Source organism: Populus euphratica, unplaced genomic scaffold, assembly GCF_000495115.2.
Source record: "Populus euphratica unplaced genomic scaffold, PopEup_1.0 scaffold46.1, whole genome shotgun sequence".
In the NCBI taxonomy this organism is placed as follows: Eukaryota; Viridiplantae; Streptophyta; class Magnoliopsida; order Malpighiales; family Salicaceae; genus Populus; species Populus euphratica.
The window spans coordinates 1,334,242-1,358,426 of NW_011499852.1; the positions used below are offsets into that span (position 1 = coordinate 1,334,242).

Here is a 24,185-nt window from a genome sequence, read left to right on the forward strand (position 1 = left end):
AACTACAAAAAAAAGATAAAATAATGGTCATTAAAACAAAAAAAAAAGATATTAAGATTCCAGCCAAACCAAAAAAACTAAAAAAATATTGAAGTTAAATTCAAAACAAATAAAATATAAAATAATTAAATAATTAAAAAATCAAAAAATCTAAGAGATCATAAAAATAATTTAACCTTTGTGACATGAATTATACAAATAAGATAATTTTATAAAAAATAAATAAAAAAATATTATAAAACTCAATTGAAAAATTAAAGGATAAAATATAACAAATATTAAAAGATTTTGAATTTAAAAGTAATTAAGCTATTTTACTATAAAAGAATAATAAAAAAACTAAAATGCTTTTGAATGTAAATTTTTTTATTTTAGGGGTAACAAAGTAAAAGTAATTGGATTGTGTAAGAAAAAAAGAAGAAGTAATCAGACCAATCTTAGCTTGAATCACGATGAAAAACTGTATTGCTCCTAGGATCTAGTTGAAAGATTTATGATTAAAAGATAAATCTGTAATTATACTATTACAATTAATAATATTATCATGTCCAGCTTAGGATTTCGTTAATGTTACGTATTTACTGTAGTACACTTAAATCCCTTCGGTCTCTGTGCCTACAGGTTCAATTGTCTATTTAAAATTATTTAATAAAAAGATAAACCGTTCAGACAAATTGTTTCCAAAGTGTCCTTGTCATCCAATAAAATAAAAGGAGCACAGTAGATCGGTCTGTGCATATTTAATTTAATACAATCAGCGAGGCTAGTCTCTCTCTGATGTCCGTCGTCGATTCCATCATGACACACGTCTACATCTATCAGCATCCCCAAATTTTTTCTCTTACGTGAGTCCCACAAGCAGGAATGGTGGGACCCTTCGCTACAAAATAATCAGAGCCCAGCCAAAGCCCATACACTCCACAGCCAGTGTATGACTACCAAACAAAGAACATGAGCAGCAGCGTTACAGCAAGTAAAATTATATGTCCTCTCTCTCTCTCTCTCTCCCAATCTCTCTCCCCCTCCCTCCTCCTGGCCTTCTTCCCAAAATGCTCAAACCCTGACCCTATTAGGGTTTTCAGCTCCCAAATCTAATTCCTCGTCGCCATATTTCTCTCTCTCAGGTTTTCATCATTTGACCTCCATCTCTCTTTACATTTTTGCTTGTGCTGCTACTCTCTCTCTCTCTCTCTCTTTATTGCATATACATGTAAATTATTTTTCTTCTCTTTGCTTGCCTGCCTTTTCGTTTTGCCTTCGATCTTACAGTTATGTATGGAATCTGATTCTTGAAAAATCAAATAAAAAAAAAGTTGAAGTTTTGATAATCTTGGAGCTGAACATTTTCTTTCTAAATTTGGATATTAGCTAGCTCGATCCACATTTATCATTGTTATTTGAAATTATGAACAATGAAGAGGAGCTTTGAATCTTATTCTCACATAAATCAAAGTAAATAAAAAGAAAAAAAAACTATTACATAAAAATAATCGAATACACAAAGTAACTTCATCATTTTTTTCAAATTTTCAAATGCACCTTTGTTAGTAATTGTACGCGTCCTTGTGGATTTGAGAGCATTGAATTTCAGAAATCTGGTGAAATGGACGATAATTAGTTCTAATAGTATAGCAAGTTGAATTTATCAGTATTCTGTTGAATTGCGCGTCCCCATTTTGTTGTGGTTGTGGAAATTATTGGATTGTATTATAGGAATTCCATTTTTGATTAATTTCTGTTATTTGAACTTTGGTGAACATCAGGGCTTTGGATATTGCAGTTTGAAGTGAGAGAAAGGAGCTAGCAGACCATTCAAACTATATAATCAAACAACGGTCTGAAGTATATGTCTCATTTTTAGGTCTTCTAAATGTTCAACTAATGGATTAGTATAAAACATTGAGGCTATATTTCAACCGGGACAAGAAATTTGTTGGAGTAAAAGTGGCTTGCATAATGGGGTCTTATCCTGGTACTTGTGAAATTGTTGAAGCAGGGGAAGAGCTGGATTCAGTTGAGCATTCTAAAAGAGCTTATCAATCTTATTCTGGATTAAGTGAGGGTGGTGATGGCCAAAAACATCCAGTGTTAAGACTCGGATACAAGGATTCTATGGAAGATGATATCAACCAGCTTTTTGAGACTATCAGTCTTAAAAACTCATCCAAAGGTTTAGGTCTTTCAAGTCAGGCTGGTACAAGTGCAAGTCCTTTAAGGAAAAATGCCATGAAAAGACCGATTACAGTAGGTGTGCCTCGTTCACCTGCGATTGGAAATTCTGAGTCTGTGTCTCTGAAACAGGCATTACGGGAGCTATGCATTTCTAAGGCATCAGAAATGGCTGCTATGAAGAGGTCATCGAAGTCGGCGAACTCTCCAGGTCTCTCAGAATCTGGAAGGATAAAGAGTTTGTATAATTCAGTAATAGTTGAAACAAGCAGGCCTGGGCTTCCCATAGTTGAAATATCTTTGGTTCCGGAAGAAATCAAGTCAGATGTTTCTGAGAAGTTGCCTCTGCAACTTCAGGCGCCCAAGATAAAATCATCGAACCAGAGTGCTCAGTCTTCTCCTCGGTTCCTTGCATTGAAGTCACCTAACCAAAGTGCCAATTCTTCTCCTCGACTTGTTGTTCCAGCTACGCAGGATGCTACTGTGACCTCATCGAGGCAAAATGAGATTGTTTCTGCATCTCAAAAAGTCAGAACTCAAGCACTAAAATCACCAAACCAAAGTTCGCTTTCTTCTCCTAGATGTGCTGGCCAAAGCATGCAAAATGGTATCTTGACCGCACAGATGCATAATGGGAATGGTATTGAACAAGCACTAAAATCACCAAACCAAAGTTCTCTTTCTTCTCCTAGATGTGCTGGCGAAAGCATGCAAAATGGTATCTTGACCACACAGATGCATAATGGGAATGGTACTGCACCGAGAAAAATTGCAAGTCAAGAATTAAATTCAACAGCACAAAGTGTTTGCTCTTCTCCTCGATTTGCTGTTCCAACCTCGCAAAATGGTACTGGGATCGCATCAATGCAAAATGACATGGTTTCTGCATCAAGACGTCCTGAAAACCAAGCTCTGAAGATGGAGAAGGTGCTGAAACAGAAGCATACACCTGCTATTTCTCTATCTCATTCAGTTGATAATACCTTGGAGCTAGATATGGATGTTCCCACTTCAACCAAGGCAGCAAGTAAAGCACCAGCACAAAGATTTGGTCGTAAAGGCAGGTTTCACTCAGCATCTTCTTCCATCAATGGAAACAGGGCAACCAAGTTCACCAGAAACACTCCACGTTTAGCTAAACCAGCTTTAAGGAACAAGAATTCAGTGAAGAAGAAAATAAAGCAGGGTGCGACTTCTTCTGCTTGCATTTCTAGTGAAGGTAATAACAGCTTGTTTACAAGCACTGGTCAGCTGGTCTGTCAGAAATGCCAACATACTTTCGATATTGTAGCTGAAGATTCCAACCAAGATTTTCATGGTCCCTTGTCTTCCAGTCTTGATGCTGAAGGTATCTCAAGCAGTAAGAAATCTAAACCAGAATTCACTTCAAGCAACTGTAATAGAAATGGAGCCGTTGGAAAAGTGAAGAAACATTTAAAATCAACACAAAAGGAGGAATTTTCCCAAAGCTCAAACAGTAGCCTTGGTGATCATAGCACTAGTACAAGCAACAGTGATGAGAGCAATGCAAGCAGATTGAGTTGTGGTAACAGGCCCCACATGTCAAAGGATTTCAGATGGGAAGCTATTAGCCGTGTTAAGATGCAACATGGAGTCTTAAGTTTGAGACACTTCAACCTCATAAAGAAGCTTGGTTGTGGAGATATAGGGACTGTTTATCTTGCTGAGCTTTTGGGTTTAAATTGCCTGTTTGCTATAAAGGTCATGGACAATGAATTTTTGGCAAGACGAAAAAAGATGCCTAGAGCCCAAACAGAAAGGGAGATATTGAGAATGTTGGATCATCCTTTCCTCCCTACACTGTATGCCCAATTCACATCAGATAATTTATCATGTTTAGTTATGGAGTATTGCCCTGGTGGAGATTTGCATGTCCTAAGGCAAAGGCAGCCTGGGAGGAGTTTTTCTGAACCAGCAGCCAGGTAGGATACTCTATGAAAGTCCATATCTCACGTTTGTTTTCACTGTTGTGTTCCTAATTACACTGCAGAGTGAAAAACACATAACAGGGATGCAAGAAACACAACTGAAACATGAATACTAATTAAGAAATGCATAAAAAGCTGTATCAGATGCAAGAAGACACCATTCTTGGACTAAAATCACCAAAAGCCATTTTCTTAACATCTTCAACATTCAAAATGACCTCTACGTGCTTGACATTCTTCTTTGCCGCTCAGTCAAATGTTGCTCTCGTTCCTTATATTCAGCACCATTGCTATGAATTGTCTAGAAGGTCTTTACTGTTACATCACCTTTTGTGTTTCAAAATCTGCTAGTAGAGTTTTCTTGAAAGGTGAGTATGAGAGCCCTATCGCTTGCTATGCTGGTGTGTTTTCTTCTATTTTATTAGATCTAGGGCCATGTTCATTGTTTGGTATATTTGTTGCCCAAATTTATTTGTGCACTATCTTGGGCTATTTCCGCTTCAACTTCTGCTGCTCGTTATTGGTGCTCAGTAAAGGTTTGCATGGAATCCAATTGGGCAGCTAAACATTAGTTTGTTCTTTTTGCTCAAAAGTAAAATTCTTCCCCTGGAATTCTGTTATGAGAAGTATCCAATGGAATTATTTTCGTTTGACTTTTCAGCTTTTACTGCTGGTGTTCATATTACATGTCATATCCCATACCTAATCTTAACTGGTGACATCTGTAGGTTTTATGTTGCTGAAGTTCTTCTTGCTTTGGAGTACTTGCACATGCTTGGAGTTGTCTACCGGGATCTAAAACCGGAGAACATTCTTGTTCGAGAAGATGGCCATATTATGCTCACTGACTTTGACCTTTCACTGAGGTGCAGTGTAAGTCCAACTCTCCTGAAATCTTCAACTGATTCAGAGCCTGTAAAGACGTCTGGTCCATGTACAGAGTCTAGCTGCATCGAGCCTTTATGCATTGAACCATCCTGTCAAGTCCCATGCTTCAGTCCTAGGTTTCTACCTGCTGCTGCAAAAGCAAGGAGGCTGAAAGCTGAAGTTGCTGCCCAGGTTAGATCTTTGCCACAGCTTGTGGCTGAGCCCACTGATGCACGCTCGAATTCCTTTGTTGGGACCCATGAATACCTGGCCCCTGAGATTATCAAAGGAGAGGGCCATGGAGCTGCCGTTGATTGGTGGACTTTTGGTGTTTTTCTTTACGAGCTTCTGTATGGCGTAACACCTTTTAAGGGTTCTGGAAATGAAGAAACGCTAGCCAATGTGGTGTCAGAAAACCTCAAGTTCCCTGATAGCCCACTTGTTAGTTTTCAGGCTAGAGATCTTATCAGGGAACTGCTAGTCAAAGAGCCGGAGAATAGGTTGGGAACACACAAAGGGGCTACTGAGATCAAGCAACACCCTTTCTTTGAGGGCTTGAATTGGGCACTCATACGCTGTGCCATCCCCCCTGAGGTACCGGAATTGTATGATTTGGGGGTTTCAAAGCATGGAAAGAATACCCAGTATTTGGAGTGTAAAGCTACAGGAGAGCTCCTTGAGTTTGAGTTGTTCTAAACGTCGCCTCTCCTTCCCCGTTGTATCGTGTATCTATAGATGTAAATTCGAGAGACTATTGTTGTCAAGTTGTCATTTATGGCATGAGACGTCAATTTGACGGCCGAGGGAGTACTCTGAACAGAGAGACATTTCAATAAATTTGTCGAAATCAGGTTCTCGTGTTTTATGTTGCTGGTATGGATCCGAAGTTGTGAACTAGGACCGTGTTGAAATTTATGGTCCAGACGTGACCTGAGGTAATGAAAATTGCTTGTAAATTCCTTGAGATCTAAAAGGCCATATTAGGCAGCTTCTCACGTCATGTCATATCATTGACCCATTCAACCCTTCTAGATCATAATCTAATCTTGTGGATCCGTTCAACCCTTCTAGATTATAATTTAATCTTCCGATGCTAAGTTAACTTGAATTAAACTAACTCAACTTGATTTGATTTAAAATATTTTTGGCTTGAATAAATAAGTATTTTTAAATAGTTAATTTATGTAATAAATAATCAATAAAATATAAATATTATTAAATCTGATCTAAAACTTGGTTGAATTTAATCTAAAATATATATATTTATATTATATAGATGTATTTATAAAACATACATACATATATATATATATATATATTATTTTTTTATTGAATTCTAAATAATAGTTGATATCTAAAACTTGATAAATAGTTCATGGATATCTAAAAGTTTTATCCGATGAATTATAAAAATATGATATGAATATCAAGAAATTCTCATTACCATCCCTAGATTTCCCCCTCTTATTAATTTTTCTATTACATATATATATATATCTTTATATATTCATATTTTCTTATATATAATTTTTAATCATTTTTATAAATGAAAATGCCACTTAAAATGAAAAAATGAAAAATATAGAACAAGTTGAAAACAGGGTTTAAACATAAAATCATTAACAATTTGTTTGGAATCATGAAATTGAATTCAATTCCACATGTGACTTGAATTCAATTGATAACTACTACAATTTTTATATTTGAAATAAAATATTAAACTATGTAATTGAATTCAATTATATTATTTAAAATACACATGAAATTGAATTAAAATTGACTATTTTGTTTTTAATTCAGAATTGGATAGCACACATTTTTAATCAATAATTTGACATTGCAACAAATATTATAAGGAACTACCTTTTCATTATAAAATGAAAGATCAAGAAAAGAAATGTATTAGTTATTGGGAGATTATATTTTTTTATATCTTGTGTTTCTATTTGTTAAAAGGCGAAGATTATAAGATGATCAAGTGCCAACATTAATAATAAAAAAAAACCTTATATTCAAGTTCATACTGTAGAATTAATAAATAATTTTTTTTTACTAGTTCTTTATTATTAGTCAGCGCCTATGGCCCAAAAATCTTGTAAATAGGAGCAGAAAAAAGCCATAAATCAACTAAATAAAGAAAAGTGTAGATATTTAATGTTGCACCCTTTTTTTTCCCCTACAAATTTAGCAAAGACATCTATAAATGGCAACTTAGAAAAATAATAAAAAATCAAGAAAACCCTTCAAAAAAATCAACAGTTAACCCTATCTGGTAGGAGAAATGACAATTAAATTTGACGTAGGAATTGTAAGACATATAAACACACATCTTGTATAATCACAAGTTACTGTCCCCGGATCTATCCACCCCAAAACACGCATAATTACATTAACTTGATCTATAATTCACTCCTAATTCATTTGATGATAAAAATTAAAAAAATAATAATTAAATAGTTACCTATGTAGAGAAAGAAGCTTAAAAGAGCTTCTTTGATCCATAATAATAGTGTCGATAAAACTTATCAATGGCCCTATAAAAGAACAAACAAGCATCATAGATTTTTTTCATTTGTTTCCATATGCTATCCTCAATCCCTCCATTTTTCTTTCCTTTTCTTCTTTAAAGGTTCAAACTGAAGGTTTACTGCTACCATCATTGTTGTTGATGGGTTCTTACATTTAGTTAGAGCAAGTTTACTTCTTTGTTTAATAATGGATGAATTCAAATGCAAAAGAGAGTTTTGAAAGGTTGGTAGGAGGAAAGATATGGATGGTTTGTTTGAAAATATTGAAGATTGATGAAGAAATATAGTATGTGTATAGGTTTGCTTGAAGGAAAGAAAAGAGACCATAAAGAGAAGTTACGGGGCTTTTAAAGAGAATAAAAAGGATATTTTTGGAATAATATTTTTTAATTTAAAATTATGGTAACAAATCAAAGGGTCTCACTCTGACTTGATTTTGTTAAATTATTTTTATTAATTTGAATTATATATGAAACTCAAATCAATATGCAGATTCTAAATACAAGAATTTAATTATTGAAATTAAATTCAATTCAAAGGGTTTTCAAAAGCCCATAAGAAAGTATAGAAATAATTTTTTTTGAAAAAACCAGAAAAATAAAACTAGTAAAACCTAAACAAATTAAAAAAAATGTCTATAAAGCCTTGTAAATATAAAAAATATATATGATAATGAGTAAGTTTTACAGGACATGAGTTTTTCAAGTTTTATAGGACATGAGTTTTTCAAGCTTTTCAATAGTTTTTTTTTTTATGGTTATTTGAATTTTTTTGACATGTTATGTTTTATATTTTTATAGATTTTTTCCATGTTTTTAATTTATTTTAAAATTTTATTTTTAGAGTTTTTAATTTTATTATATTTTTTAAAATTATTTTTTTTGTAGTGGTTTAATGCATAGTTATCAAACCTAGCTCAACATTGACCAAACAAACTAAAGTCTGATTCAAATTAGGTTTTATTTTAGTTTTTAACATTGATTTAATAAATTGACCTGTAACTTTATTGACTCGATCAAACTTGATCTAGATTCAATTGGATCAACACCAAGGATTTAAAAAAAAAAAACTAAAATGCTATTTTAAACAATTATGATTAACCCTATCACCTATTAACTTAAGTCTTAAACTCGACCACTTAGTGACTCAGGTTTTAAATCAAGTTATAACTCGAGTTGGTTTAATGATTTTTTTTATTAAAAAATAGTAAAAAAGTATTTGTGAGAAAACATAAATATATAGAGGTATTTAAGATGAAAATTATTAAAATAATATATTTATTAAAATGTCATTTTAAAGAATGCATATATTATTGTTGATGGATATATTATCCTATTATCATCATCGTTATATTATTGATGGGCATGAGCTTAACAACCTAGGCCTAGTGTACTAGACATGAGTCTAGCTAGGTCTCAGACCAAGAATGGGCTTGGAGGATTCCACCACCCTTGTGAATAAAATCACAAGGCAGGGACTGGTAACCCATTCTCCAAGTCTTCCATGTCTAGATATAAATACCTTTATTAGGTTAGGAGAAACCTTGGCATAATGTACGACTCAAAGTTGGTGACAAATCCTCTTAAGTGCTTAGTTTGCTCATTGCCCTAACAATTAGGCTTAAGATGCCCACTTCCTATGGAACAACCATTGGCTCTACCACTAACATCATCAAGTGCATGTAGAAAACTCTAACTCCTATAAAAGACAAGCTATAATAACGTGCAAGAGAGTAGACAAAAGAGAATTGAAGCATGCAGTTATATAAGTCTCTAAAATTAAAAGGTACAATATTTACTAATTTAAATTGCATCAATAACATGTGGTTACATTTAATTTTCTTAAATATTAAATTTAAATTACATCCTTAAATAATTTCAATTGAATCAATACAATAATATATTATCAAATAATTTTCTAATCTAAAGTACAATAAAACATATTTAATAATCAAATGGTCTTTCAACAATGAATAGTAAAATGCCACCATCGTTTTCACTTTCACTTTGATCCTCAAAATATTTGAGATTTTTTTAAATTTAAAGTTTAGTTTTTTTTTAAATTTTATTTTTTAATATTAGGTTATTTTTTAAAAAAATTATAATATTTAATATGTAAAGACTATTTTAATCTAATTATAATAATAATCTTGCAACTATTTTAAATTATTTTATTGATTTTCTTACGCGTTTTAATGAGAGTATAAAATAGAAATTATGATATGGAAACTGTAAATCTTGACGCTAATATGTTTCCCAATTTCACGGGACAAATAATGAATGCGAGAATGAGGTCATTTGCATGGTAACCAGTCATCACCAATGACGTCTTCTTCGAATCCGACGTCAACGTTATCTGCTATCGTATCTGCGGGGAACAAGCCATCTCCCTCCATCACAATTCTAGGAGTCAAAGTCCATATACGCTCACTAACAACTTCACCTTTCTGTCGTTCAACATCCCAAACGGCAGTTCAATCACAATTTGAACGGAATAATCCTCGGCAATGTGAACCCATGCCTCCTATGGTGTCTTTAGAACTTTCCATATATATATATATATATATATTGAAGGGAAGCATACGACTCCCAAAGAATAGGGACGTGAGGATGAATTGAGTGAGAACATCTGTCTAGGTTCATACCTCTAAAATAGTTGTATCCCTCTCATGTAACTTTTCATCATCTTCTTTTTTCTCTTCTTGTTTAAAAATGAAAACATATTACTCTCCTACCTTTTTAAAACAAAGATACGTCACTCTTTGCAATTGGATCGATCTAATCATCAATAAATTTTACTTCCTTTCTCAATTTTTTAAATTCAATCTTTGAAGTTATCATTTAAAATAATTATCTTGTTTTTTAAAAAACAAAGAACTTATTTATTAAGTTTCATTCTATAACAAGGAAACAAAAAACTCTAATCATATCTCTGGCTGAATGGGTTCAGTGGCGGAGCCACAATGAGAATTAAAGAGCAATTGCCTTCTTAATTTATTTTTTAATATTTTTTATAATAAAAATTTTAATATAATAATTTAACAAGTTTTTCTTTTTTTTGAATTATTGTTCATACCTCCCTTTTCTCCTATAATTTTTTTTTAAATTCTAAACTATTAATTAATTACGTAACCTTTTATACTTTATGCTTAATATTTTAGGTAAGTTTCTTTTATTTTTTCTATTTATTTCATTGTTTAATTTAAGTTTTATTCCTTAATAATATGATAATGTATGGATTTGCTAAATTAATATGTTTATGTATAATATTATATGTATATGAATATGAATTGAAATGAGTTTTGATGAATTAATATGTATTTTGTTATGAATTTCATATGAAAAATGATGGTAATCAATGTACTAGTAATTAAAAATAAAGTACAAAGTAACTAAAAAAATTAGAAATCTAATAAAAAAATTAAAAAATATATTAATATTTATATTTAACCCACTTGTGTAAAACAACAAATTAATAGAGAATTGTTGCCAATAATTTCATTAGTTCCTAGAAGATTTAGAAATATCTTTAATAAAATTAATAATGAAGTCATTATTAAGCAATTTTAAAATATAAAAACTCGAAAAAAAATTATAATGTAAGTTTTTTCATTTTAAAAATATTCTTAAATTAATTTTGTTTGAAATGAGTTAGTACATGCATTTCAAATTGATTTCTCTATATATAACACATGTTTATATAATATATAATATCAAGTATTTATAATTTGCCCCCTCATTTAAAATTTTCTGGTTCCGCCACTGAATAGGCTCACAAATTAATAAGAACTCCTAACTAAACAAAGTTTAAATTAAATATCAAGAAGAGTTTGTATTTATTTCTAAATAAAAAATACAAGCAAATATATATTAATGGATCAACAATTTTGATCCTACAAGACAATATATAATATTGTTCCTATAATCAATCTATCTTTATATATATATATATATATATATATATTTATACTAAGAAGGGTAAGTTAATGAGCACCACTAAAGGAAAGAATCGAACAAAGAAGAAAAGAATCATAATATTTCAACAATCCCCTTCAAGTTAGTGTATGGATATCACACATGCCCAACTTGTCCAGAAGCTTTAAGAACACTTGCTTTGAAATTGTTTTGGTTAGCATATAGGTCAATTGATCATCGGTATGAATTTTTGGTAACTCCATGATTTTTCCATCCAACTTTTTTTTTATGAAGATTTTATCTACTTTCACATACTTAGTACGATCATGTTGAACTAATTTATGGGCAATATCTCATGTTTCTTTATTGTTATAATATAATCAAATGGGTTGCTTAAAAAGGATAAGCAAAAGTGTTTAAGAGAAGTCTTGATTACCACTTTGTGAGTCATTATCATCATTAGTATCTCTATATAGATCCATATTCATACCTATATCCATCGTACTCTCGTCTTGGTTATAAGGTAAGACATTTATAGACATATGAACTTCATAGTTTAGAGTTTAAAGTTTATCTTGATACTCCCCCTGAAGTTAAGATATAGAAAAATACATTGAGTCTTCTTGAAAAACCACATCTAGTGTGGCAAACATTTTTTGAGTTGGGGGGATGAAAACAATAGTACCTTTTTTTATGAGCATACCTAATAAAAACACACCTCAATACCCGAGGTTGCAACTTGTTACGTTCGTGCTCATATAAATGAACGAATACCACACATCCAAATACATAAGGGGGTAAGCATTCGTGTTTATGTAAATAAACAAATACCACATCCAAATACATAAGGGGGTAAGTTTGGGGCTGCTGGAGATACAACATCTTCTACGAGGTTTCAGTTGGTGTCTTAAATGCAATAATGCTAGAGCAAACCTAATTGAAAGCAATAGTGCTAGAGGGTTCCCATTCCTTTTCACCTCTCTTTATTGCAGGTGAAACAATTTCTCATAAAATCTATTAACATGCCCTAACATGCCACAAATGAAATAGAAAGTTGGTAATCATTCATTTTTGAATCAAATAATAAACCAAGACCCTTCACCCTTATATATTTTCTTTCATCTCTTTAAAAGCTAACAAATATCAATAGAAACTTGAATCCGTATGAAAATCCTCTTGATACCATTGTCATTATTCAAATCACAATATATAAATGCATCAATGAAGCTACTTTGTTTTTAAATTCCCACACATATATAACCTATATGCAGGTCATATATGTATTTGAACCCAGAACTTAACATGATTGATTTCAATTTGGCCAGGGACCTTACCTTCCTTCAATTGATGCAATAACAAAAGTTGGTTATCAAAGGTCTAAGAAGCCCCTTCTAAAACTCTATTGATATCCACATGGTGGAAAAATTAAAATAAATATCAATCTGAGTTAAGTTCCTATATGTACATTCCTTTACCAAAAATACCATAAACTAACCACCTTATTTTTCATGACATTATAGTTGATCCCTTTATCTATGAGAAATAATCCAACCAAACATAAGTCAAATGATTGCAAATCTAGTGCCGAATCTTCAACCTCCAAAACTAGTTCCTCGTCTTCATCATCCAGGAGCGATAAATTCTTAAAGCATGACTCTATTGTCAAAGTTAGAAAAACAACTTAACACCTTTGCTATTTAAGCAAGACCATAACCTCTCTCTCTTGGAGAGACTTGAGAATACAATTTTTTTTTAAATCAAACTAATTTAATGTATATCCTTTTTATTGAATAAAATAAGTATAATAATATGAAATAATTTTATACAAACCATTATTCTATATATATATATATATATATAATATTGTTCAGTTAGTAGCAAGATATGATGAATTATTTATTATTGTAAAACATATTTATCTTAAATATTTTCCATATCACACATCCAAGATGCAATCTAAAAGTAAAAAAATAGAAGGAAAAAAAAGATGGGTTTCATTTAAGCATAATGATGTTTGCTTAGCAATGTAAGTATGGTAATTTACTAAGCTTAATGCTTGCAATTCACTGTGGGCTAGATTAAAAAACCACTTATTATATAAAAAAGTATGTAAGCATTATTTTTTTTTCATGTGATAAGATATTTGAAATGATAATAAAAAACTTGACTAGTATAATATATCAAATTAATTGACCACCATAAACATTAATAAATATAAAGAAAATTGGTGTGACTTATTTGACCTAGCAAACAAAAGTGAACTTGTTAAAAAACAATTTACATAGTCATCATGTTAACATCTACCTGACTCTTGCTTAAATGTAAAATAACAGGCTGTCAAAGTATTCGATTGTAAGAAAAAAATTATGAAATGAAATGAAAAAATTACAATATATTATAGTGACCTAAGTTAACACATGATATTTACGACCTGAGTAATTAACACGACCACAATGAACTAACTCGGTTAAACAATCTATGTCTTTCTTTCTTCTTCCTTTATTTTCTTCTTAGTTAGGCCTTGATTAGATCTCAACTGACCTGGGGTTAAATTAAACTTCAAACTACATGGAAGGGTTATAAAAGAATTGTTGATGAAGTTTTAAAAATAAATAAATAATGAATGATGAAACTAAAAAAATAGAGTATAAAAAAAAAGAAGTAAACCAAGGTGAATTTCTTAAACAAGAATTAATTTTCCAAACCCACAACATATAAAATCCTATACTTATATTCAACAAAAAAGCTAAATTCCCCATTAATTTAATATTAAAAGATGAAATAAAAAAATATTTTAATTTAAAAAAATTATCAAAGTAAAACAAATAACAATAAAAAAGTAAGGATAAATTTTGAAAATAAAATATTGAGGGAAGGAATTGAATAACAAATTCTATCAAGAAAATGGTTTAAAAAATAACAATTAAATCGAAGGATTGCTTTAAATTGAATGGAGACCAAATCTAACAGGTGAAAAACATTGAAGGATGATAAAATTGTAAAAAAAAATTATTTTAAATAAAATAAATAATAATAAGAAGAATATAGACCAGATACGAAGACAACACATTTTGAAGGGTTGCATAAAAATTTGGTGGTTTGGACGTAAAAAAAAAAAAAAGGAAAACAAATATTGTTAGTGTCATAATAATAATAATATATACACCACATATACTATTTATGAATAAAAGGGTTATCGAGACAATTTGAATCTTATTATAGAAGCCAATGTTTGGCTATTGAACATCTCTTTACACTTCATCTGTCTAACACAAAGGTGTTCTACATACCAATTAATATTTTTAAATAATAGTTTATATTTATTAAAAGACCATATTATTCTTAAGAAAACCAGGATGAAAATACAAAAATCCTTGGTTAAAGAAATTTTATTTTAAGTATAATTTAGTCTTTCTATCATATTTTAAAAATAAAAAAGTGTTTAGATGTTAATTTAAATATTTTTTAATAATAATTTAAGAGGTTATCGATGTTTTTTTTTTTTAAATAAAATAATAATGATTAGTGTGCCTAGTGATGCAAAGAATTGGCGTTGGATCTTGGCTTATTGTTAAATTAATTTAATTCGAGGAGGTAAAAAGATAAAAAAAGACTAGTGGACGGGATTCAATGCTGTCGTGGCAAGTGGACGGTCAACATTTGTTAACGGTGCTAGGCCTGCAATGTGGCGGAACACCTTTTACTAAAAAAAGAAATAAAAAAAAGATTTCTAAACAAGACAATAAAAAAAGCTTAAAAACCTCACCAGTCACACAACCATTTCTCGCGGTTCCACATAGCAATTCTTCTATAAGAAGATAAGAAGGAAGCACAGAAATAGTCGCAACGTATTCAGAAAGAGAAGGAGAAAATCAATAACAATATCAATGGCGGAGAAGAGCTTCAAGTATGTGATCATCGGCGGTGGTGTATCTGCTGTGAGTCTTTCTTGATTGACATTCCTTCTTTTTTTATATGATCACTTCTAGCATGTGTTTCTGTTTTTGAAGCTCGATCCAAGATGTGTAGTTGATGTATTTTTTTAATCTCTTCTTTTTTACAGATCTAAAATTTATTACTCTTTATTTCTTTAATTTGATTACCGGTCGTTTTCAGAAAGCATACTTTCTTTTTTTAATATTATTAGACGAATGAAATAATTAGTAAGAATTTATGGACTGTTCGCTTAGTGAATTATAAAGGAAGCAAAGATTAGGCTATGACATTAAGGCAAAACCTAGCCGAGGAAAACATTTTGCTGTTGTTGTTTCGGTTAATATTGTTTTTTGATTCAACTAGAAAGATTCTGTTGGTTTTTGTCTGCTTAACTTGCTTAATTGAAGCATGATATCATTGGCCAATCAGTTTCCCCTCTTTGATGATTTGACAGAAAGGAGATGAGGCTTATTTCCTTTTGTTTTCTTTCATATGTTGTTCTATTTTTCGAGCATGGTAATTGACAGCCTTTTTTTGCCTGAATTTTTACTCCACATTGTAGGGATACGCCGCTAGAGAGTTTTGCAAGCAGGGGGTTAAGTCCTGCAAACAACACATGTTCACATTCTTGCTTTAGTGTTCTCACAGGATGCTAATCAATGATTTTTTGGTTATGCTGCGGTTAATTAGAGTAGATAGATAAAGTTTATCTTGTGAACAGTATGTTTTTTATTTTATGAGCATGTGTTTTGGTCATGGTTTCACTGTGATGCAGTCTTATACAATGCAGTAAAGTTCATGAAACTATTGAAATATTGGGATCCTTTAATACAGACACGTGGTTGTGGCTTTGGATCTGCTTTCTTCCTGCTCAATATGCTGTTTCTAGTACCTCTTTTAGGGTGTCCTACAGTAAACTTGTATTTCTGCTATTTCTACAGGTGGCTCCTTATGAACGTCCTGCACTGAGCAAGGCTTATCTTTTTCCTGAGGGTAATCTTGTTAATACCAAACAGTTTTTTTTTTTAATGCAGGGTTATTTTGTTGTACTCTTCTTTGTCAGGATTTTATTGACATCAAACTTGGTTTCTTTTCCATTTCTACTCAAGACAGCTTTGTTCACCATGAAAACTTGTTTCATGTAGGAACTGCAAGACTTCCAGGATTCCATGTCTGCGTTGGAAGTGGAGGGGAGAGATTACTTCCTGAGTGGTACAAAGAGAAAGGTGAGTGCTACTTTAATTTCCTCATGGAGTCCATTCTTTACCTTTCATATAATGCATGAGAAATTATAAAGCACAAGAGAAAAGTCTGTTATTGCTGGAAAAATAGGGAGAATGGATGAGGTAACATTATCCTATGGATCTAATGCCTTCAGGGATTGAGTTGATCCTTAGCACAGAGATAGTGAAAGCAGATCTTGCTGGCAAGACACTTGTTAGTGCAGCTGGAGAAATATTCAAGTATCATATTTTGATTATTGCAACTGGTTCCACAGTAAGTTTTATAGCTCTGTTTCAAATAATTTCTTGATCAAGCATCCTCCTCCTTTTGGCCTTCTTTCCATGAGCAATGATTTATTTATTTCTTTGATACAGGTCATTAAGCTGACTGATTTTGGTGTCCAAGGAGCTGATGCCAAAAACATTCTCTACTTGAGAGAAATTGATGATGCTGACAAACTTGTAGAAGCAATTAAAGAAAAGAAGAATGGAAAGGCTGTAATTGTTGGAGGAGGATACATCGGTCTTGAACTTAGTGCAGCTTTAAGAATCAACAATATTGATGTTACAATGGTTTATCCTGAACCATGGTGCAGTAAGTGGATTACTTTTTTAATATTTGTTAAAAATAAATGAAAATCCATCTCCCTTGCTGGATATCTTACAGTAGTTTCTCCAAAATCCTAACGTAGACAATGTCCGTGCAGTGCCTCGCCTTTTTACTGCTGGTATAGCTGCCTTCTATGAGGGTTATTATGCTAACAAAGGAGTCAAGATCGTTAAGGGAACAGTTGCTGTTGGGTTCAATGCTGATTCAAATGGAGAGGTCAGGATTCAACAGACCATCTGAAAAGGCTGGAGATTGCATATTGATGGGAATGAAAGTATTATTTGTTGAATTTTGTTTTGTGTTCTTCTTCTTACAGGTAAAGGAAGTGAAACTAAAGGATGGTAGGGTGCTAGAAGCTGACATTGTTGTTGTTGGTGTTGGTGGAAGGCCTCTTACAACACTATTTAAAGGGCAGGTTGAAGAGGAGAAAGGTGGAATAAAGGTCAGTGATGACTTTTGACGTCACATCAATGCCACTATCATAGCTTGTTAGGATTGTGGGTGAAATATTCTGATATATTAAGTACAACAGCAGAACATTATCATCAATGCTACCATCATGTTATGTTAATTGTTAGGATTGGTGGTGAAATATTCTGATATATTAAGTACAACAGCAGCAGTATCTCAGCTTGCCCTTGAATATTGATCTATTGAGGGGGATGATGTATGTGCGGGTTGGGTGTGTGTGTGTTTTATCCCAAAGTAATGACTAGAACCTAGAATCCGTTCTTAACATGTTCTACAACTTGCTTAATTGCAGACTGATGCGTTTTTCAAAACTAGTATTTCTGATGTATATGCTGTCGGTGATGTCGCCACATTTCCTTTGAAGTTGTACAATGATATCAGAAGAGTTGAACATGTTGACCATGCCCGTAAATCAGCTGAGCAGGCTGTGAAGGTAGGCAGTTTTCTTGCTTTTGTGGTTTCGTCTTCCTCTAACCCAAGTGAGCTCAATTTGTCTAGATCTATTTCTGTAAATGGCGCTTTTATATCCTATTTTACAATCCTACTGAAGATATCAACATGGAGGGTTTTCAGGGATATTTTTGCAGTAAACAGTATCCTTGGCTATGCGAAGTTTCCATCTATTGGATCTGATGTATTTACTCTTTTTTATTTTTTTGTCTTTTCGTCTATCTTTTTGGCAGGCCATTAAGTCAAATGAAGAGGGGAAAACAATTGATGTATACGATTACCTTCCATTCTTCTATTCTCGTTCCTTTGATCTGTCCTGGCAATTCTACGGTGACAATGTTGGTGATGCCGTGCTATTTGGAGACAATGATCCAGCATCACCCAAGCCAAAGTTTGGATCATACTGGATCAAAGATGGGAAGGTTGTCGGAGTTTTTCTGGAGGGTGGAACTCCCGATGAGAATAAAGCAATTGCCAAGGTTGCTAGGGTCCAGCCTCCTGTTGAGAATTTGGATGTGCTGACAAAAGAAGGTCTTTCTTTCGCTTGTAAGATATGAAATTTCCTTGCTTACGAGATCAAAAGATTATATCAAATGTGTTTCTATCAAGAATGTAATATTTAATAGCTTGCGAGCTCTAATAAGGTGGCTCTTGTAGTTGCTATCTTGATTGTTGGATGATGTTTGTTTTAATACATGTTTCTTGCTTGGGATTATTCTCTCATTTCTATTGCCTGGGAAATGCAAAGGGGGGTTTTGATGGAGCAGCGCCGCCCTGCATGAGCAAAAACTTCCAATGGGATTTGTTTCTTCTTCGTAATTTGGTGGCTTGTTTTATGAATATTTGCTTGCTGAAATTCTCTGGGAAATGCGTACGAATGATGATATGACTATGACAGCACGTCCTTCTTGATTGATTTCTTTAAAGCATGTGCATGCTCTAGGATTTTCTGTCTCGTTCAAACATGCTTCTACCAGCACCTTCATGCGATAACATCCTGCTAAGATCTTTTCGACACGTGTTTGAATTTTGATGATTTGATTTGGTGAAATATTTGTTTTTTGATGTTTTTTGAAGCATATTAGTCCTAGGATTTTCGTCGTGTTGCTTTCTAATTCTTTACTGAATAACTAATTTTCTAGCATGTGTACACACATTTCCTGGCTGGCTGGCGTTCGACTACAAGTTGGATAAAAAAGAGATTAAAATGCAAAAAAGGATGAAGAAGAAGAATGTGAGGGCGTCTACGTACTTTTAAAAACTTTAATTATTAATCGAAAACTTGATAGGTATGTTTAATTAAAAAAAAACTTAGAGAATTATATGTGCTAAATGTTAAAAAAGAATTGTTAATATTAATTAAAGATTTAGGAAACTTAAAAATAAAACAAATTAAAATATCTTGATAATTTTTTTAAAAATTATTTAATCACATGGCATTATTGTTTTCAGAATAGTAAAACAAAATAATTTGCTAACATGATTCCTTGTTTTTCTTGTTAATATATTTTTCCCACCAGAAACATTTTTGCAAGTTTTAATTAAGAAAAATATTTTAATAATTTCAGTGCACAAGGAAAATTTTCTTTTAATAGCGTTACCGATCTTAGCTTGGCTTCGGGTAACCTTAGCTTGGCTTCGGGTAACCTGGATGCTTCAAATTAGATTTCTTACCTAGCTTAGATTTCAAATCAAATAAAATGAGAGTTGACTTAGAATCTAGTTATTCAAGTTAAAACCTTGTATGATTTTAAAAAAAAGAGTAAAACAACACCCACACACACACATATATATATATATAACCTGGATGCTTCAAATTAGATGTCTTACCTAGCCTAGATTTCAAATCAAATAAAATGAGAGTTAAATATATATATATATATATATATGAGGACATGTTAAATTGACTTGGACTAACTAGAGTTTACCGGTCAAACTCATAATTTTATTTATAAACCCAATTTTAATTAGGGTTTTTTAGAGTTTTCATTCTTGTCCTTGTACTTTTAATTTCATCATTTGCATCCTCAATTAACTCAAAAATTTCTTGGTTTTTGCAATTGCATTTATAGGAGTATTGATCGGAATCCTTTAATTCATGTGCTTCTTACAAATTAGTTATTGGTTTTCGGATTATGCAATTTTTTCTTATTTGACCACTAAACTTTCAATTTGTCTTAATTTGGCCCCTGATTTCATCAATTCAAATCCTTAAATGTACGTGCTTTTTGCTATTTGATCCTTGAATTTTAATTTTTACAACTAAATCCATAATTGGCCTCCAAACCTTTTGTTCTTTGCAATTAAATCAATTAAGCTCATTAAAAGCTTGATTAAGTCCTTAAACTTAATTAATTCTTTTAATTTATGCATGTTTCACTTTCAAACTTAATTTTTTTTCTTTTAAGCCCCTGATTATGTTAATTAAACCCATTAAAAGTTTAATTAAGTTCTTAATTAATTCTTCTAATTTTAACCAAATTGACATGTCAACTTAAATTTGTTTCAATTAAGCCCTTTTTTACAACCTATTCTTTTTTTATTTTCAAATCTCTTATCCATCTATGATTTTAATATACATTTTTAAAAAACCCAGAAAATAACTAAAATTCTAGTGATCTAAACTCTGTAACCATAGCTCAAACATGCTTAATATAACTTGCTTGAACTATAAAAAACTTAAGGAAATAAAAAAAAGTAAACAATGCTATAAAATTTATTTTCAACACATAACCTCAAAAGGATATTTCTCCAAGTCTAAAACTATTGCCTTGAACTAAATCTATTTTTAATTAATTCAAGAATAATATAGTTTGCTAAAAACCAATAATTTATCTAGAAAACTAGTTGATATTGATAGTTTTAGTAAATTTCATGCAATCAAAATCAAATTCAAATAACTAAAATAAACTCCTAAACATCATTATTGATATCTTAATAATCAACTAACATGATAAATAATGATCATAACAACACCAAACTATGTATTCAAATCATCTTGAACTTATTTCTCAAAATAATGCATGTATTTAGAAATAAATAAATTTGCATTACCAAAACAATACATATTGCCTTTAAAGCTTTTGGATAATCATCACAAATGAACATTAAACATTCAAAATGCAAGAGAGATTAAAGGAGATGTGTGCTTATTTAGCTACATCATCTCATCAAAATTCAAGGTATATCTTTTTCAAATGATGATGCCTTTTTATTTGCAATTTTTTGCCCTTTTTAGCTCCAGATCCTGGGTGTTTCTAGCTCTTGCTCTTTTTTGTATATTTTTCTCTTGCCTCTTTTTTTTTCCATGAAGAAACACTCTCTTTTATAAGCCCAAATAAAACCAGAATGTTACAAAACCATAGTAGTTTACTAGAATATAGGTGGTTATGCCCCCTATTTCTTTTCTATAAAAATCCTAAATGTTAAGGCATTTGTTTTCCTTTTAAACTAAATCCTAGCTAAAGAAAGTACCTTTAAAGCTAATTTTTTTATGGATGTTTTTTTTCTTTAGTCAAGGCTAACTAGATAGGGCACTTTGAAATGGCCATTATAAAGCTTGGGATGTTAATATATCATTAATAAACTTGAATCATGTAGAGAAGATGTAAATTTACCATTAAAAATAAACCACGTTTGATTTGAAACTCTATAACTCCATATTCATTGATTGGAAGATTGATCCCCAATCATCTTGCTTCTGTCAATCATCTTGATTCTGTCAATGCAGAGGAGGATAACTAAGGACAAGATGTTATCAAATCCATGAAGTCAAATAAGGTATAAATATTTATATGGATGGCTAATCTTTATAGGTAAAGTGTTTCTCAAACTTTTTGATGTCAAATACAGCCCTTTAGGTGATCAAAGATAACATATTCATTCATCTAAAAATAACTCCTTGTTCAGCTTTTTGAGTGAAGAATAAGAAGAACAGTAACCGAACGATGCGTCCGTTGATTTCTTTAATGATGTTTAAATGATGTGTCATTTGTTCCTAAACCTTAAAAAATAAAGTTTTTAATTAGGGTTTTTGAGAGTTTTTATTTGTTATTGAACTTTTAATTTCATCATTTGCATCCTTAATTAACCCGAAAACTTATCATTTTTTGCAATTGCATTCATAGGAGTATAGATTGGAATCCTTTAATTCATGTGCCTTTTACAAATTAGTCATTAGTTTTCAAATTATGCAATTTTTCCTTATCTGACCATTAAACTTTCAATTTGTCTCAATTCGACCCCTGATTTTATCAATTCACATCCTTAAATGCACGTGTGTTTTGCTCTTTGATACTTAAGTTTGAATTTTTACAACTAAATTCCTAATTGGCTTCCAAACCTTTTATTCTTTGCAATTAAGCATCGAATCAAGTCAATTAAGCTCATTAAAAACTTGATTAAGTCCTTAAACTTAATTAATTTTTTTATTTTTTGTCTAATTAACTTTCAAACATAATATTTCTTCATTTAAACCCCCGATTATGTCAATTAAACCTATTAAAAGTTCTTAAGTCCTTAAACTTAATTAATTCTTTTAATTTTAGCCAAATTGACTTATATACTTAATTTTTATTCAATTAAGCCCCTTATTAAGTTAATTAAAACCATTAAAAGATTAATTAAGTCATTTTCCTTAATTAATTCTTTTGATTTTTTTCAAATTGACTTGCAAACTTAAATTTGTTTCAATTAAGCCTTTTGTACAACCTATTTTTTTCATTTTCAAATCTCTTATCCATTTATGATCTTAATTATTATTATTATTATTATTATTATTATTATTATTATTATTATTATTGCATAAATTTTTAGGAACCTAAAATTGGGTTATGACAACACATGCATTTAAAAAAATAAATAAAAAAGGCCATTTTTTGTTTGAGTTTTCAATTTGGCCCCTAAAGTTTTAGTTATTTTTAAACAATAAAATAAAAATTATTCTCTTAAATTGAGCATATTGTAAACTTTTTTTGAGACAACAAGAATCATATACAAGTTGAGCATATTGTAAACTTTTTTTGAGACAACAAGAATCATATACAAGTTAATTAAAATAAACTATCAAAAAAATTTCTCAGTAAAAGCAACATTTAACGGCAAAATTGAAAAAATAAAACCATGACCAAAACAAAAAATGCTAAAGACATAAAAAAAAATTAAAATATTGTGTGAATCCATAGTGAATCCTTTCACACTGCACAATAAAACAATGAGAAGTTTTAGTTTTTTTTAATAATTATTTCTCATTAGTTAGGAAAGGTAATATGCTCAATATAGAAAGGAAAATACAACTACTAATAAGTTATATATAAAAAAGGGGAAGTTAATACAACTACTACTAATAATTACTAGATGATTGATCCATGCTATTCTGTAAGTTAAATTATTATTTTTCTTGAATGTAAAAAAATATTCAAATGTTGCTAATGTTTTTTCTCTACAAAAAAAAATTAAATCGTGGGAGGGTTTATTCAATGTAACCCGATTGACTTTACTAGTTTAGAAACAACTAATACAAACTGTGAAAATAATATTTGACTAAATAAAATTTTAAGATGATATTATTTTTTAATATTAAAATAATAATATATTAAATTGATTTTATATAACCCGAGTTAACATGTCAAATTCATGACTCAGGTTATGAGAAAATCATAATAAATAAATCAAAATCAATAATCTTCTTTATAAAATATACAAAAGATTGAAATTTAAAAGATAGTTATATTTAGTTCTTTTCAATATTCTTTTTCAATAGAAATTTTAGTTAGATAATAGTTTGCACATATGCGCTATGTTATGGGATGACCACAATGTTTTTATCAATAAAAAAAATCTGAGTCTTGAAGAATTATCTAGCATTGTTATTAAACTTAAAAATATAATTGTTTTGAAAATATTTTTTTCATCAAGATAGGTTTTCATTTGTAAAATAAAAAGTTAGTATGTGTGTTCAATAAAATAAATTAAGAATTTTATATGTCAATAAATGATTATAAATATGTTGATTTAAACCAAATATTGAGTTAGGAAGCTAAAATAAAGATGCTTATTAGGATATTTAA

The 24,185-nt window shown here is 30.9% G+C and overlaps 2 protein-coding genes across 3 annotated transcripts; both read left to right on the forward strand.

Moving 5' to 3' along the window:
• The first annotated feature begins 948 nt into the window (after positions 1-948).
• Positions 949-5,949, forward strand: LOC105121798 (protein kinase G11A). 2 transcript variants are annotated; one of them, XM_011020600.1, is made up of 5 exons: positions 949-1,124; positions 1,764-1,833; positions 1,918-2,717; positions 2,829-4,112; positions 4,847-5,949. In XM_011020600.1, the coding sequence occupies exons 3-5, from the start codon at positions 1,957-1,959 to the stop codon at positions 5,679-5,681; spliced, it is 2,880 nt and encodes a 959-aa protein (XP_011018902.1). In that variant the 5' UTR covers positions 949-1,124; positions 1,764-1,833; positions 1,918-1,956; the 3' UTR covers positions 5,682-5,949. The 2 variants fall into 2 exon arrangements, with proteins under 2 accessions (XP_011018902.1, XP_011018901.1); XM_011020599.1 differs by having other exon boundaries at positions 1,764-2,717.
• Positions 5,950-15,171: 9,222 nt separating this feature from the next.
• Positions 15,172-18,840, forward strand: MDAR1 (monodehydroascorbate reductase 1). The gene is made up of 10 exons (XM_011020602.1): positions 15,172-15,365; positions 15,926-15,963; positions 16,265-16,356; positions 16,509-16,589; positions 16,742-16,860; positions 16,962-17,181; positions 17,294-17,412; positions 17,513-17,638; positions 17,960-18,100; positions 18,351-18,840. The coding sequence occupies exons 1-10, from the start codon at positions 15,315-15,317 to the stop codon at positions 18,672-18,674; spliced, it is 1,311 nt and encodes a 436-aa protein (XP_011018904.1). The 5' UTR covers positions 15,172-15,314; the 3' UTR covers positions 18,675-18,840.
• The last annotated feature ends 5,345 nt before the right edge of the window (positions 18,841-24,185 follow it).

Excerpts from the sequence above, each read along its gene's own strand:
- LOC105121798 (XM_011020599.1), top strand. The coding sequence starts at position 1,957 with ATGGGGTCTTATCCTGGTACTTGTGAAATTGTTGAAGCAGGGGAAGAG. Across the intron at positions 2,718-2,828 it reads GTCAGAACTCAAGCACTAAA|ATCACCAAACCAAAGTTCTC; the intron begins ATCACCAAACCA and ends ACAAGCACTAAA. Across the intron at positions 4,113-4,846 it reads TTTTCTGAACCAGCAGCCAG|GTTTTATGTTGCTGAAGTTC; the intron begins GTAGGATACTCT and ends TGACATCTGTAG.
- MDAR1 (XM_011020602.1), top strand. The coding sequence starts at position 15,315 with ATGGCGGAGAAGAGCTTCAAGTATGTGATCATCGGCGGTGGTGTATCT. Across the intron at positions 15,964-16,264 it reads TTTTGCAAGCAGGGGGTTAA|GGTGTCCTACAGTAAACTTG; the intron begins GTCCTGCAAACA and ends TACCTCTTTTAG. Across the intron at positions 17,639-17,959 it reads AGGAGAAAGGTGGAATAAAG|ACTGATGCGTTTTTCAAAAC; the intron begins GTCAGTGATGAC and ends GCTTAATTGCAG.